Consider the following 16,287-nt stretch of genomic DNA (forward strand, 5'->3'; position numbering starts at 1 on the left):
TGGGCCTGATTAAAGAGTGACCTTCTGCAGCATGTGGTATCAGCAGTCCTGAGCCAGCTCGCCCACCTGCGGCAGGGGCCACCAATGAAGCAGCTGCCCTGGTAAGCCCACTTGGGACTGCTTGACAGGACCTGAGCGTAAGGATCTTATATCTGCCACAACCTTGAACTACAGGAGGGGCCAGGGGTGCTGAAGAGTCCTTGTGCCCCAGCAGCTGCCAAGTGGGCAGCATGGAGACACCAGATTCCAGCAGAGAGGCATTCTTCCCCTGCCTTCCTCATCGTGAGCGATGCCTGGGAGCAACATTCCTTACCACCCTTGTGCAGACCTGCCCTTCTGCCCTGGCCTGACATGTATGTCCTCCATACAAGGGCTCGGTGCCCAGTACCGCAGGAACTGGCATTTCTGGGGCTGTGAGCCAGCACTACCCCTGCCTGCCGTCTCCAGGGCTTACCTTGCAGTTACAGCCCAGGTGATACCTGTAGTTGAGCCCCTTGCGCTGGGAGAGGGTGAGCTGGTCCCACCTCTCCACAAAGTTGCATAGTCCTGTGTACATCTTACCATCATAGACGCGGCCTAGAGGAGAAAAGAGGACAAGGGGAGAGTTGTTTTGTCCAGAGTCCAGCCACAGGTGAAAGAATTCTCATGTCCTTAGACCAGGTACTGTGCTAAGTACTTGCCAGTCCTATGATTTTATTTCATCCTTCCCAATACCTTTGAAGCCAAAATCTGCCCCCATTTGCAGAAGATCTTAAACCCATGAAATTCCAGAGCCGGGATTAAGGCTAACTCATCCCTTCTCTCATCAGTGGTTTCTTGGATTTGGTCTCATTTTTTCCTTTTCTACATTGACTGCTTGAAGGTGAGCAGCTTTCAAAGATAGACCCAATAAATATGTTGACTATGAGGTATAGAGGAACGGGTACTAGCAATATATATATATATATATATATAAATCCCTTTATATATATGAAGTAATGAGAAACTGCAAAACTAGGCAAAACAAAACTACATTTCCTCCATGGGGCCAGTGGTGGGGATGAGACTAAACCCAGCCTCAATGTAGAGCTTTGAGTTCCCACCACAGGTCAAGCAAGGTGCACTCTACACAAGATATTCCTTACAATTCACTGGGCATGTGGCCAGGGTCCTAAGGATACTTCTGGGCCTACTCCTCCTCCTCTATCCTTCTGAAGTAAATGACTGGTGGACCTTAGCCAAACCCTGGCCTAGATGCTAGAGTTGGCTGTTACCTGTCAGCAGGTACTGGTACTTGTTGACCTCTAGCTTAAGGCCACAGAGACTTTCAGAAGCTTCTGTGTGGATGTACTGCACGTGGGGCATCTTGGTGAAGCCTCGGTACATCTGTGGGCAGAAGGAATGTCATGAGAGAAGGACCAGGGCTCAGAAAAGAAAGCATGCTGTCATGTATTCTGTGGAGATGTGACTCCCCTAATCTACCATAGTGTGGCCAGTCACTGACTTACCCACCCCAGGGCTTTCACTTCAGATAAAGCCATCTAGTCTCCTCTTGTCTGGTGCCTTCCCAGAGAAACCTTCCCATCCAGCCAGTCACAATGCCCATTCCAACATTTCCACAACACTGTACCAGATATATACTCTTCTCATATCCCAACACCTTTTCAGAAATCCAAAGAATTTGCTATGAAAGGGGTCCTGCCTGCCTCCCCAACCTTGGTCCCCAAGTTCTAAGAAGGTAGCTGGCTAGCCTTCTAATGACATCTCTGTGACATTTCTCAGTGTATAAAAGCATTCCACTTACATTCCCCTCATTGTTTCCTCCCAAGAACTGATGGAAGTAGGTATTATTGTACCCATTTTACAGACAAAGACTCAGAAATTCTGTTTGGTTGATAGAAGTTGAACTCAGGCCAGTATTCTCCATGCTTTTCTTTTTCTGAGCATCTGTTGAAAGCACTGGGTTCCTTTACCCCAGACAAAGCATATAAACACATATACAAAATTTCTCGATTTTTAACTGAACATTTTATAAAGTTGAACTGAATGAATATGCTGATATTTGGCCATTTTTATCTACAACATAATCTAAGACGATGGTTCTCAATGGGAGGCAGTTTTACCCCCACCCCAGGAGACATTTGGCAACGTCTGGAGACATTTTTGATTGTCACAGCTGAGAGGCAGGTGGTGGTTGCTACTGGCATCTGTGGGAAGAGGCCAGAGATGCTGTTAAATATCTCCTGATGCACGGGACAGCCCCCACAGCAAAGAACTATCTGGCCCCAAATGTCAGTAGTACCAAAGTTGAGAATTACTCCTCTAATATTAACCCACTTAATCCCCATAACAGCCCCACGAGGCAAGAACTGTTTAGGCTTATTTTATAGATGAGGAGCCTGAGCGCCAGACAGGTAAAGTGGCTTCTCTAAGGCCATACGGTTGGCAAATGGCAGAGAGAGGATTCCAGGCCAGAGAATCTGCTCCAGAATCCATGCTCTTAACCATTATCCTATGCTCTCTCTCACTGTGGTCTCACAAGTTCATGCCCAAAGGCCTCTGATACAGGCAAATGCTATTTATAGCTGTTGTGCCTCCTTTATTTGCATGTGCTCAGAGCCACTGGTGTGAACATAATGAAGCTGAACCCGCATGGTGATTCCGTGTCAAGACCACGAGTCTTACACGGGTTCAGACCTGTTGAGAAAACTCTATTAACTGTGTGTGAGCTGGCGAGGTTAGGAGAGGACACCAAGGTATGGCCCAATCCCATTATCCCCCTGGTTCTCAGAGCACACAAGCCCTGGAAGGCTGGTGCTCTCCAAGAGTTTACAACAGGACAATGTCTCTCCCTTAGTTCCTGGCATGCGTTATTAATTTACTTATGGTAATTAATAAGAAGCCAGACATCCTCTCATTGATGTCTCATCTAAGTGCCTCCCATTTGTAATAACTGCCTGGGTTTTCTCCTTATTTTCTTTCAAGTGGGGACTGGCTGGTGGGGGTAGGTGGTCCACAAGGACCTCCACCATCATAGAGGGTCTGCTGGACCCACAGAGTTTGGGAGCCTCTGCCTTTTTAAGGGGAACACTGTTCTAATTGTGTGCAACCATCAGTGCAGATGGTTTTAATTTACCTGGCCTCTCTTTTAACCCTCTTCTCTTGAGAGGCTCACCAGCTGAATGAGGAAATGCAGCCAAGCACTGTGAGAACTGCTGTCCACACTCAGTTTTCAATTATGCTGCAGGGGATCAGGGGCGGGTCAGATCGTACATACTCCCCACTTCCTCAGTGATGGATGGTGCCTCTCTGGCTTTAACAGGAACCATGCTTAAGAGCACTGCTGTGTGCATGCCATTAAGTGGGCCTTCAAAGAACATTCCTTACACTCTCTCCTGTGCCCAGCAGCATCTCCTCTGGAATGGCTCTTCCTTGAGTTCCTGGCAAATGCTTCAACTCGGTCCTCACGTTAGGTCCTTTGGACCTAGGTCGTTAGAGCCTCAGTACATCCTTGTCAGTCTTTCCCCTTCATGTCCTCCCTGCTTCATGAGTGAGGATTAAGGCCCTGTGTAAGGTCCAGTGACTTCAGCTGCTCAGTTGAGTTCTCACTCCTTTTGAATTAGGAGGAATTTTGATTTCAACATGGCTTATAGCACTTGGATGCAGAATCAAAACTTTAATGCACTGTGAACAATTAGGTCTGACAAGCACAGTGCTGTCTTTTAGGGTCAGTTCTGAGCTTAACAATATGGTAAAGCAGACTGTACTCATTTTGTTATCTTTTCTTTATAATAATCCCATCTTGACCTAAATATTGACCCTGAAAGTATCATTAGGTCTATATTCATAGAGACTGAGAATTGGTTTGACAAATTTAGGAGGGTTGTGATTGGTTTGTAATGTGCTGACGACATCAGAGAATCATAGAATCTGATAATTGGAAAAAACGTTAAAGGTAATCTAATCCAGTTAAAGCACTGGAGGATTAATGGTAAACTCAGGTTCTGGAGACAGACAGCCAATCTGAACGTTGTCTGCCACGTATTAGCCACTTGGAAAGCTACTTAACCTCCTTGAGTCTCAGTTTCTTTACCCATAAAATGGGACAAAGTATTTACTTCATAAAGTGTTTCTGAGAAATAAATGACTTAGAATAGTACTTGGTGCACAACATTCGGCAAAAATTGTCTTAAAACTAGCTCTACCGAAATTCATATTGGCAAAGGAAAAGGTTTGGTCCTCTGCTTTCTATGTCTCTTTGCCCAACCTTATCTCTTAATGCAGGAGTTTAAAGCTGATTTGGAACTTAAGACTAAGCAGGTTGTGTTCTCTCTTTCTCTCTTTTTCCAGCTTTATTGAGGTATGATTGACAAATAAAAATGCATATATTTAGGATGTAATGTGATGTTTTAATGTCTGTATATGTTGTGAAATGGTCACCACAATCAAGATAATTCACACACAGAGTTACCTTTTGTGTGTGTGAGATTCTCTTAGCAAATTTCTAGGATTCATTAGGGGATTATTAACTATAATAATGCACACCATGCTGTGCATTAGGTGTCCAGACCTTACTTATCTTAGTTCTGTAGAAATGGAACTTTTTACCTTTTGACCAACATATCCCCATTTCCATCAACCTCCCAGCCCCTAGTGACCACCACTCTGCTTCCATAAGAAGTTCAACTGTGAGTTCCACTTTTTTAGATTCTACATAAAAGTGAGCTTATGCTGTATCTGTCTTTCTGTGTCTGGCTTATTTCCCTTAGCATAAGGTCCTCCAGGTTCATCCATGTTGTCACAAATGATAAGCTGTCCTTTTTTTAAGGCTGAGTAATGTTCTATCATTTCTAGACACATACCTTATTGGATTCTATAAGCCTCTGGGCCTTCCCTCTTGGTAGTATGTACACAAGAGTTTGAAGAAGTTAGCTTCCCTTGAGGTGAAGGGACAAATAATGTAAGAAAGAAGTTTCTGAATCTGGGGGCTTTGAATATTTCTTATAGAATGGCTGGTCTTTACTTTGACAGCACGAAATAATCACCATTATGTCAAGTATTTCTGGCATGCCTGCCAGAGATGAGCACTGTCCTGAATGCTCCTTTACATCATGAACTCCTTTAAACCCACAACTTATTCTCATATGCAGACCAAGCAACCGAGTTTCAGAGACATTAGATACTTGACTGAGATACCAAGTGTGCTATCAAAGTCTTTCTTTCTCTATAAGAGAGAAGTCTTTTTCTTAAAGAATAGGCCGTCTAGCAGGGCGGCCAAGCACGTGAGAATGCAGGCAGTCTCTGTTGAGGGCTAGCTGAGAGACCCAGGCCAGAAAGAGTTACAGGCATCAAGAAGGAGGAGAATGGCTCCCTGTGGGCTGGAGAAGCTTCCAGCTGGAGCTTCAAAGGCAAGACCTTGCAATAGTGCTCATTTGATTAGATAAAACACTAAAGGAAGGAAGTCCCCAGGGACCAAACATTCCAATTGCCCAGCAAATCTGTCTTGCCCAGAGTCAGGACATGCAAAGCACATGACCAGTGGGCCTCCCCTTGGGACCCCCGCCCCTCCAGGACCATCTAGGACATAATGTTCCCCACGTGTTGTCCCCTACTGCGCCAGTCTGGGAGCATATCTCCACTGCACAAACTGCAGCTCCTGGCAAAGCAGACTGCTTTCTCATGGTCCTGATAGGAGATAAGGTCCTGATAGATTAAAGTAATCAATTCTGGCAACTTCTTCCTTTGCGCTATAGCCCAGTGCCTCTGCTCCAGCTAATCGCCAAGTATGGGTTTGTAATAAGTTCCCCTAACATTCAAACACTACCCCACACACACACCTATGGGTCTCTGCCCACTCAAGACAGGGCTATGACATTGACCAGAGGTTCTGGAATTAGCATATGGGATTGGGGCTGCCCACCTTTACTCCAGGTGAGAAGTTCAAGGGGGAGGAGGTGGGAACTCTGAGATAGAAGAGAGAGGTCAGACAGGGTGGCTCAAATTCTCACGTTCTCCAAGCTCCTTTAGTCCTGTTCTAAGGGAGCCCTTGCTCACTCCATCTGACTCTCTTGGGTAGACTCTCTAATCCACCAGAACAAAGCCACCTAGGGACCAGTGCCAAAATTCATGCAGGCTCGCCTCTGGCCTCTCCTCCTTCCCTCCTACAAAGAGTTTTCAATACACCCTTTGCAGGATGTTGCAAGTCAAGAGCTACACTGCTGGATGACAAACGGGCAGACCCAAGCTAACCTCTTTTTGTTCCCCGGGGGAACTATATACAAATGGGGTGGGGTAGGCCCCCAAGTGCACAGGAATGATGAATCAGCCTGCTGCTCCACTGCTCTGTAATCTCCCTGTTGGCAAAGGCTCTATAGCTTCCCTAGTGTCTGCCACTTTCTAGTCCTATGAACTTGACTGTTACATAACCTTTCTAAGTCTCAGCTGCTTCACCTATAAAATAGAGGATAATGTGCATCTACTTCATAGGATTGTTATCAGGACTGATCTGTGCAAAGGTTTAGCAGAACACCTGATACACAGTAAATGCCCAGTACATGTCACTTGAATAGAGTCTTATATTCATTATGACAAATATTATCTTGGTATCCCCAGCTTGAAGCACAGTGCTGATCACAGCGAGAGTGAGAAGGAAGGAGGGAGGAAAAGAGGGAGGGAGGTTGGATGGACTACTCCCATTCCTATACCCCATGCCTGATTAGTAGACTGCTCCCTGGAGACTAGCAGAATTCAGTGGTCTCTCAGGACAGAAGGGCAATGACCCTTCTACAAGTTATCTAATATTGGGATGGTAGGAAGGGCAGAGTTAATAAAAAGGCATTACATAGTGATTGATGATCAAAGTGAGACGGCAGGGAGATTTGGTGAGCCATGTAAAGAACACACAGGATTGGGAAGGAATCCCAACACCTTAGCTTGGGAACCAGATCTGTCTTTAATTAAATGCATGACTGATCAAGTCATTTCCCCTGTGAGCCTGTGTCAGAAGTAAAACAAGGAATTTTACTTTCCAGCTCCCAGCACCCTGGTTCTATGAGCCTGGGTGAAGAATAGTGGATGGACAGTGTGATGCCACCAGCCTCAGAGTGGGTGTGTGTGCTCTGAAGCTGATGGGTGAACAAATGCAATTTGGCCTCTAAACACCCCCCAGCAGCTGGCCTGACACCAGTGAGGGGGGGAACAGGACATTCTGCCCACAGGAAGGGCATCTGATCATCCTGGTGTCCAGGCCCTGAAGGAAGTAGGGAAACTAAGCAAGCTTAGGAACTACTGCCTCCTAGCTCTTGTCTCAGATCTGTTGGCCACATAGTGTCCATAATGTGATGGATTGTTCCAGAGCAGGAGGGGAGTGTTGCCTGAACCTTTGTTTTATCTAACATGCTTTGGCATTTGTTCACTAGCTACTGGGGGCTGTACGATGGGGGTTTCTTTGGTTGTTGTTGATCTTGTTGACTCCCTGCTCCACACTCTTCTCTCCCCATGGCCATCTGAAGACATAAGCTGGTCCCATGACCAGGCTTGGGCAGCCAAGGGCACCTAGCCAGGGCTGACTCTGGACATTACATAACCAGAAGGCTGTGGATATTTCCAAAGTTGAATCCGAAGCAACAGGTTCCACAGATATAGTACATCAAACCTCAGGCCTCAGGATGCAGGAATAATGAGGCCTGGATGTCTGCCTCCAGGATGGTCAGGTACCACCTATGGGCTCTCCCCACCCGCATTGAGTTCCACCTGGGTGTCAAGGCTTGTCTCCTTTGGGGAGTTTTCTGGCCAGTAGGTCTCACTCTCCATTTCTCCCTTAGGTGGAGAAACATCCACCAAGTCTCTTTTGTGTGCCAGGTCCTGTTCTAGTTTCTGGGGATGCAAATGTGGGCGGTGAGTAAAAGGGCTGGCAGTCCACTTAGACCTGAGCACACCCCATTTTAAACTTATAGTTAGTCACACATATGTGTCTTATGTGTCTTACGTCTTCTCTCCTGGCCTAATTGTACTTCCTTAACGTAGGAACCCCATCTTTCTCTTGGCCTCTATGGCTCCTGGCATTAAGTGCTGTTTTTTGCCAAGGTGGAATGATGGACCAGCTGCTGAGCTATTCAGAGTGAGTGAGTGCAAATACTCCTTTCCAGCACCCAGAGTAGCTCTTGCTTAGAAGAAACACCACACATGTCCCAGGGCACTTAGAATCCTGAAATGCCTGAGCTAGAAGGGCTTTTAGGGGCACCAAGCTCAACCCCATACTGTTACAGGTGATAGAACTGAGGCCCAGCAAGGGGGGATCCCAAGGTAAGCAGGCTATTTGGGAGTGGAGCTGAGGCAAGGAAACAGGTTATGCAGGTTTTACATCTGAGGTTCTTTTTGTTAAGATGGACTTCCTTAGTGGGCTTCAGAAAGTTAATATGCTCAGGAATATGTTCAGTTATACAAATGTGCTTAGTAAATGGTGCTAACCAGATGGGATGCAAGATCTGGGAAAGACAGGGAAAGAGGGTGCAGTTCCTACTCCCTCCGGGATAAGGTTCCTGTGGTCAGCCAAAGTTCAGTGTAAGGATTCAAAGAATTAAATGTAAATTGTAACCTCAGCAACTGCGTAAGACCAGTAGGCACTATTGAGCTCAGAAGAGCCTGTAAGACAAACTCATCCCATCCTCTCATTTTGCAGATGGATAGACTGACACCCAGAGAGAGGTGGTGACTTGGCCAAGGTCTCACAATTACCAGGGAACAAGGCTGTCTGCCCTCTGGTTCCAGAGTCAAGCCTCTTTTCAATGGTTTCTAAGGGACTCCACCTGCACTGGCTTTAGGGTGAAGCAGCCACCTTCCCCTCACTACCTGGCATCCCTTTCTTCTGCCTCAGCAATGTTCTCTCCAGCAGTGGGGAAGGGCTATGCACACCCACCTTGCCTCCTCTGGCTAGGACTTTACTGGCAAAAAACCCAAGAGCTCTCCTAGAGCGGGCTTATGTCACTCACCTTCATCTGCTTGATGGTGTAGACCAGCGTGCCAAAGGGCCCCTCCTTCACCAGCTTCTTCCCTACCACCTTGGCCCGGATCACTGCAGAAAAAGGCAAGATACAGACAAGAAGGAGATTAGGGAGGCTTGAACCACATCAGAGACCACATCTCAGGTTGGGTGCCTGGAATTGCTTTCTTACCTCTGGGCCAACTTGAATAGACGATTGTGTTTATAAAAGCAAGAATTCAGATGAAAGACCCAGGGGTTGGGAGAGGAATGGAGGAAAGAAGGAAAGCAGTCATCATTCAACTTAATTATCCCAAATATTCACAATTGCCGACTCTGGAAATTCCTAGGCTGTACTCACCCCTGGAGGAGTTTCTTGAATCTCTGGTTTCACCATAATCCAAAATCTACTTCTCTTGTTAGAGCCTCTTGCCATCCCCCCATTGTCCATCTGATAGTTGCATGGTTTCCCAGACCTATTCTCTTTCTACCAGGACCTCTTCCTAAATGCTGCCGCATTTAGGGGCTCTTCCTTTGCATGCCCAGGTCCTGACATGCCTGCAGGGTTGCAGTGCATCCCAGCCATTCCCCATGGCTGCTCAGCATTCTGATGGGGCCCTTGGTACCCAGCACTTAGATGGCAGGGAATGCAGTAAAGCATAGCTCAATTAGGATGTGATAGAGGAGGGAACAGTTGGGAATAGGGGCTCAGGAGTCAACCGTTCTAACCCCAACTCTACTCTATGGCTATTTTGGAACTTTGTTTCTGGTCTCCAATTTCCTCTTCTGTAAAGCCAGGATAATGGTGGTATCAATCTCCTAAATTGGAAGGATTAGGTAAGATAATGCAGGTGAAACACCACCATGTCTCCAATGTGGAATATGTTACATAAACATTATTACTATCATTATCATCATCAAAAGTGGAATGGGCTGATCCCGGAAGAACTGCTGCCATTAAAGTAGCTCCCATTTATCACATGCTGTGTGCAGTAGTACATTTCATTTATTCACTCCTCAAGTCCACTTACAAGGGCAGTATTAACATCCATATTATACAGACAAGGAAACTGACAAAGAAGTGATGCCACTTCCTCTTCTGAGCCTCAATTTTCTCCTCTGTAAAGAGGGTGTAAGTCTACCTACATCAAAGAATTGGAAGAGGATTAAACAAAAGATCTTATGAAATTTCTTAGTACCAACGTCTGGCAGAAAGGAGTTGCTCGGTAAATATTAATTGACTATGAACAGGAAAATAATTAGATCCAATGTGAGGAAGGCTGGAAGACAGGCATTTATTACATGCAGTGAAAACACAGAGAAGGGAAATATTTACTTTAGTTTATAAGAGGCTGTGCATTCTTTTTATATTTTATAGGAAGGAGAAGCACCCAGTAGCTGTCTTCAGATATTTATAGAACTTGCACATGGAGAAGTAATGGACAGATCTTAAGACAATTCAGAAATTGAAGAGAAGTTGTGTTCATTGGCTCAACCAAAAAAAAAAGTCATTTAATAACTAAAACTGGCAACACAAGGGAAGGGGCTGCCATAGAGTGAGAATGTCTCCATCAAGGGGTTCTGGAAGCTCTCATGCTAGGACTTGGCCCAGAATGGAATGGATTTTGCATGTATAGCAACCATACTTTGAGTCACAAATTGAACTCTTCCAGCTCTAAGATCCTGTCACCCTTTTCTTACCTCCAGTTGCACTAAGCCCTCAAAAAGAGTAGGTACCCAGTAAATGCCTGTTAAACAGAATACCCTTCACTTACACACACACACACACACACACACACACACACACACACACACCTGCCCACCCATTCTGGTAGTTCTGTTATCCTTCCCCATTTCTATGTTTCTCAATTAAGTGACTCTAATATCTTAATTTGAACAAAACAAAACAAAACAAAAAAACCTTTTTTAGGAACCAATCCTGCCATCCCAACTGGATTCTGTCCTGTTCCTCCCCAAACAAGTTTGGATTCTACTCTTCCAGTCAGACATGAAGTCAAGACCCAGATGAATCAACAGCCCCTCCAGACCTTCTTGCCAGGGAGGCTAAAACACAGAGCCCATTGGCGAAGTTAGTAATTTAGCCGAGGCAGCTCAGATTGGGAGGAGGTGAGTGGCTGTTTCCAAGTCTGCTGTAAAAACGAGAGGTTGGCAAAATTCCAGGCCAAGCTCCCTCAAGATTCTGCCTCCACTTCTGTGTCTAACTTTGTAGCAGCATCCTCGGCAGGGAGCCAAGCTCCCAGAGGCCCAGGGACTATTTCCTCTACAGTAACTCCCACAGTCAGGTTGTAACAGCTTAACTGTTGGGCAGAGAGCATATCTGCCAGGACTTTACTATTGATTCTTCCTGAATTGATTTGGCTCCATCCTCCGCTGCTTCATTAACACAGAAGGTAAACTAGCAAGTTGAGTCTCTGCCTTAGAGGGGAAGAAATAGCAAAAGCAATTTTTAAAATAGCAACTTCTACCCTTTCCTGGCTCAAAAATGGCTGGACTTCTTTTAAATATAACATGTCATAAGCAGACCTGTCCCATAATACTAGGTACTAGGTACTTCTGGAAGCTTCTGCATACACAGTGAGCCAATTCCTTCCTTACCCTGAAATGGCCTGAGCTTGGAACCTTTTCATCTGAGAATAGTTCAATGAAAAAGGAGCAAGTTTCTGTAGTCAGGAAGCCACATTTGAGTTTCAGTTCCACCATTACTATGGCCTCAGGCAAGCCCCTGTGTCCCCGACCTCCTTTCTCCTAAATCTTTCTGATTGTCTTGGTCCAATGCCCATCACGTGGCTTACAAGTGATGTCCCTAATTCTAGTGGAGCAGCAACAGAGCAGAGCATTGAAGAGCCAGGGCTCTGGAGCCTGACTGCCTGGGTTCGAATCCCAGCAGCAGTGCCACATGACCTTAGGGAAGTTATTATGCCCTTCCTAACCTAGAGCAATTCCTCATTATCCTCATGCTGTGAGGGTTACATTCAGGCACTGAAAACGCTGTGTTTGCTGTCACCCCTGTTAGAGGACCACCACCACTGTGACTTCTGTTGTTACTCGTCTATCTGAGCATCTTTAGTTTCTAACATACACCATAAGCTAAGGCCTAGGAGTTCTCTCTAGGATGGGAAGAGAGGCAAGCTCCTCAAAAATATCTGGCCATGTAAAATTTTAGGGAGGGAGCACACATAAACTGGTCAGAACAAACATAGAGGTGTTTTTAAGGCTGGAGCACTCACCAGACTTAAAATAGGGACCTGTCCTATCTCATCACCCAGATGTAACCCAAGAGCAGCCTACCAGGACCAAACTCGATCACATGGCTATAGTCCAGAAAGGCTGGTGGAGAAGGCCTAGCAAAGAGGCCACACTAGTGTTTTCTTTATAAAAACTAAACTGAATTAAACCGAACTAAAATTAAGTAACATTCTGCTCTCTCAAAGAGATTCACAACGTCCTTCCAGAGTCAAAACACCAACCAACTTCAAATCTGCCCATTAGGTCTGTGAATTAGTATGTCTTTATTTGCTTCGGTTTCTCCTCTGCAATGCAACTGTGTGCTATTTTGTACTTTCTTATTTGGCAATAAGGGTGCTCCTGAGGCATTTGCTGGCCTGGGGGGCCACAGTGGGCAGGGAAGGTAAGGAAGGTCATGGTTCTCCAACAACAACAGAAGACAGTTTCCAAACTTAGACTGGCAGCATGTGGTCTGTTCCCGCCACCTTGGTGGAGTGGCTAGAAGCCAACTTTACAGATGGGCTGGGCTAACAAAGGTTTTCTTTATTCTCCTTCACGATGGAACATGGCCCCATACTGTCTACTCAGTGTCCCCCAGCAGCTAAACCAACATGGGTGTGAGCTGGGTTGGTGTGCTGGTGGGGGTGATGACGAGAAATAGAAGTTCCATTTCCTGCCTCCACAGAGCAGTCTAATGGGAAGACAAAGTTTAAAAGTTCATGGCTAGAGAGCTAATCTCCAAGGTATGAAAGCACAAGTCAGAGAAAGGGGCAATGGTGGACAGCCTGAATCTCAGTCTTGGAGACTCTTATGCTCCTGGGAAAGGAACCTGGGCTTCCAGGGGTATGGAGATCGGAGGAAAACAGAGTAGAGTATTTTAACTTAAAAGTCTGTAAGGAGGGATCCCTGGGTGGCGCAGCGGTTTGGCGCCTGCCTTTGGCCCAGGGCGCGATCCTGGAGACCCGGGATCGAATCCCACGTCGGGCTCCCGGTGCATGGAGCCTGCTTCTCCCTCTGCCTGTGTCTCTGCCTCTCTCTCTCACTGTGTTCCTATCATAAATAAATAAAAATTAAAAAAAAAAAAAGTCTGTAAGGAGAAACTGACCAGGCTATGTGTGCTTATGTAATTGGCACATAGATCTGTAAATATGTGTAGGGTCCTCTTAAATATATCATATACCTGAGGATCCAATTAATAATTTTCTTTCTTTAAATAATTTCTGTGGGGAGAGCTACTAAGAGTTTACAAAAACACGAGAAACAAGGCACATCCCTTCCAGAAATATAATTGTATGCTGCTGGACCCCACCTCCATCCATAGCAATGTAGAACACAAGCAGCACAAGTTTTGAACAAAAAATAATTCCAGTGGCAAACAAGACTCAGTTTCCAGTGCAGCTTACTGCTGTGTCCAGAAATTGCACATCCGCGACTCATCAGCATATTCAAACGGGGACAAGAGCCCATGAGAAAGCCCCTGACTCTCACCCTCTCCTCCCACCTCCCATGCAACCACCTTCAATCACACCCAGACCTTTCTGCACAGATCTGATGGTCAGACTTTCCAGCTAGCAGGTTGGAAGGCAAAGTTTGGCTGGGTTTTGGATCAAAACCTTAACTGAATTAATGTATATCAACTTAGACATGGATTCTGCCCGTCTTACATCTTAGGGTCCTGTTGAGAGCACTACAGATCCTCCCCAGGGTAGAGGAGCTGATGCAGCCATCTAGTGAGTGACATACTTTCAGTACCACACACATGCCCCCACCATACACACTCTGTCCCATTCCTGTCTCTCTGAAGGCCCTGTAGAATGATTTTGCTGACTTGAGGTATGGTTTTTAGGAGGACAGTGAGGCTAGGTAAGGCACATGTAGCTAGCAGGTAGAATGAATTTCTGCAAAAGCAGAAGTTACTGTTAGTGTCAACCTGAGGAAGGGGAATGTTCTTCTGATGGGATCCTAGCAAGCAGGATCTAGGTAAGCAGAAAGGCCCAGACTGTGGGCTCACCTGTCTTCCTGGATTTGGACTAGGAAATAAAGAGCAGTTGGGAAGTACCTGATACTCACTTATGTTTATGTCCTGGTTGCCATCCACATGGGCCGCCCTGGGGCTGAGAGCTCATGACAAAGACAATAAGCAAGGGACCCACAGCAAGGCAGGCCCACAGCCCATCTGGCTCACCCCGTTAGGCAATTCCCTGGTCCTGTGCCCCATGGAGAATCCTGCATTTTAGTCAATCCAAAGAGGGCAGAGCCAGGCTCCCTTGCTCCTCCAGCTGCCCACCCATTCATTAACCATCAGCTCCCTGCATTTCATTACATCACATCAGTAAGTCTAGAGGAGAGGGAAGGACTAGAACACACCGATTAGCCCCTCCCCTGTGCCCACAGGTGCTTGCATGCCATCCTGCTCTGTTCTCATGATAACTCTGTGAGATGGCTATTACTGTCCCAGTTTTCCAACAATGAAAAAGAAGATCAGGTACCCTGAGGGTGGTTTTGCATCCCAGCAAAACAAAAAATTGGTGGGTCCCCCAGGAAAGTAGACTGCCTGAGGCCTTTTCATGGGATTCGTACTGATTGCAAAACATTTCATAATTTTCTGTACCTCCCCAACCCCACTGTCAGCTCTGCTAAGGATCTGAGAAGTGTATTGGTCCCTAGGAGGAAGGCCCCCCTGATAAGCCTCCAGTGACCCCCATCCCTTTGACCACCCCACAACTCTGTCCCAGTCACTCACACACACATGCCCTCTGATTAGTACTAAGAATCTGCAAGTAATCACCATTAGCAATAGAATGGAATATCATCTGTTTAGCATACTGTGCTCCCCACCAAGGCTTTTAAGGAAGAAAATAAAATAACTTAGAAACCACAAAAACCTGACAATCCCTGAGGTTTCTCACAACACTATGAGTCTGAGGTTAATTAGGCTGATTAATTAGATGAGACAATGTATATGTAAAAAGGCACTTTGTAACCCTGAAGCTAAACAGATGATATACTATTATGTTGCTGATGGTGATTCTTTGTAGGTTCTTAAATGTGCTAATCAGAGGAAGACAGCAAGAGACCCAATTCAGCATTTCCTCATCCCCTGAGGATCTTTGGTATCTTATCCACCTCCAGTGACCCTTTCCAGAGTTCTTCACAATTTTCTGCTGCCTCTTTGGGGACACTTTGATGATGTCCATCTTTGAGGAAAAGGCCTTAGGAATTAAGGGTGGGTGGCAGAGATCTGAAGGCCTGCCCTAACTGGATCTTTCTGGTTTCCAGCCCATTTATCACCACAACCCCAAACCCCAAAAAGCCTCTCTACAAAGACCCGGAGGTTAAAAGGTCAGATCAAGAAAGCCCCTGGAGAAGTGGCTGTGAAACACTGGAATAAACAGGCATGGAAAAAAAAAAAAAAAACAGGCATGGAGTGCATAGGCCTGGATGCAGTCACTGCCCTGTCACTGTGTAACACTGGGCAAGTCACTTCCCATCCCAGCTTATAAATTGGGGTGATGATTACCAACCTCAAAAGCTTCTTTCCATGACCTAAGCTCCTTTTTTCACTCCTCCAAACAGCTCTCGTCAAGATCACTTTTGACCTCCACGGTGCTCAATCCAGGCAGTGGTGGGTTCTTCGTCCAACTCTTACTTACACCCAGCTTGTGGCTTCATACCATCCATACAACTGGTAGCTCTCATCTTTGTAACCTCCAACCCAGAACCCCCACGATGTGAGTCGACATTTAGTGTATGTTTATACTTGAAGGCCTAATAAGACATCTCCAACTCAACCCATCCAAAACCGAGCTCCTGAAATGCCCCTCCCTCAGCCCTGGTCCAGTTACCTTCCTCATTTTGGAAATAGCCCCATTCTCCTACTCCTTGTTCACCACCCCAAATACCATGTCAGGGCCTTTGCCCTTGTAGATCCCCTGCTAGAACACTCTTCACTTCAGTAGCCACATGGTTCCCTCCCTCATCAACTTTGAATATCACCTGGCCAGGGGGCCTCCACCATCCCCCATCCCTTCCTTCATGCCTTCCCTGTAGCCCTTGGCCAGTGTTCCTGTGCTCCACAGCCC

The 16,287-nt window shown here is 46.1% G+C and overlaps 2 protein-coding genes across 3 annotated transcripts in view; one reads left to right on the forward strand and one right to left on the reverse strand.

The window, feature by feature from the left end:
* SYN3 (synapsin III) overlaps positions 1 to 16,287 on the forward strand; it is a 456,205-nt gene that overhangs the window by 155,645 nt on the left and 284,273 nt on the right. The window lies entirely within an intron of this gene.
* TIMP3 (TIMP metallopeptidase inhibitor 3) overlaps positions 1 to 16,287 on the reverse strand; it is a 57,931-nt gene that overhangs the window by 4,541 nt on the left and 37,103 nt on the right. Inside the window, exons 2-4 of the mRNA XM_041755603.1 lie at positions 8,970 to 9,052; positions 1,254 to 1,365; positions 455 to 576 (exon numbers count right to left, since the gene is read on the reverse strand). Of these exons, the coding sequence (XP_041611537.1) occupies positions 455 to 576; positions 1,254 to 1,365; positions 8,970 to 9,052 (317 nt within the window). The remainder of the gene's footprint in view (positions 1 to 454; positions 577 to 1,253; positions 1,366 to 8,969; positions 9,053 to 16,287) is intronic.

This window comes from Vulpes lagopus, chromosome 5 (genome assembly GCF_018345385.1).
Source record: "Vulpes lagopus strain Blue_001 chromosome 5, ASM1834538v1, whole genome shotgun sequence".
Classification (NCBI taxonomy): domain Eukaryota; kingdom Metazoa; phylum Chordata; class Mammalia; order Carnivora; family Canidae; genus Vulpes; species Vulpes lagopus.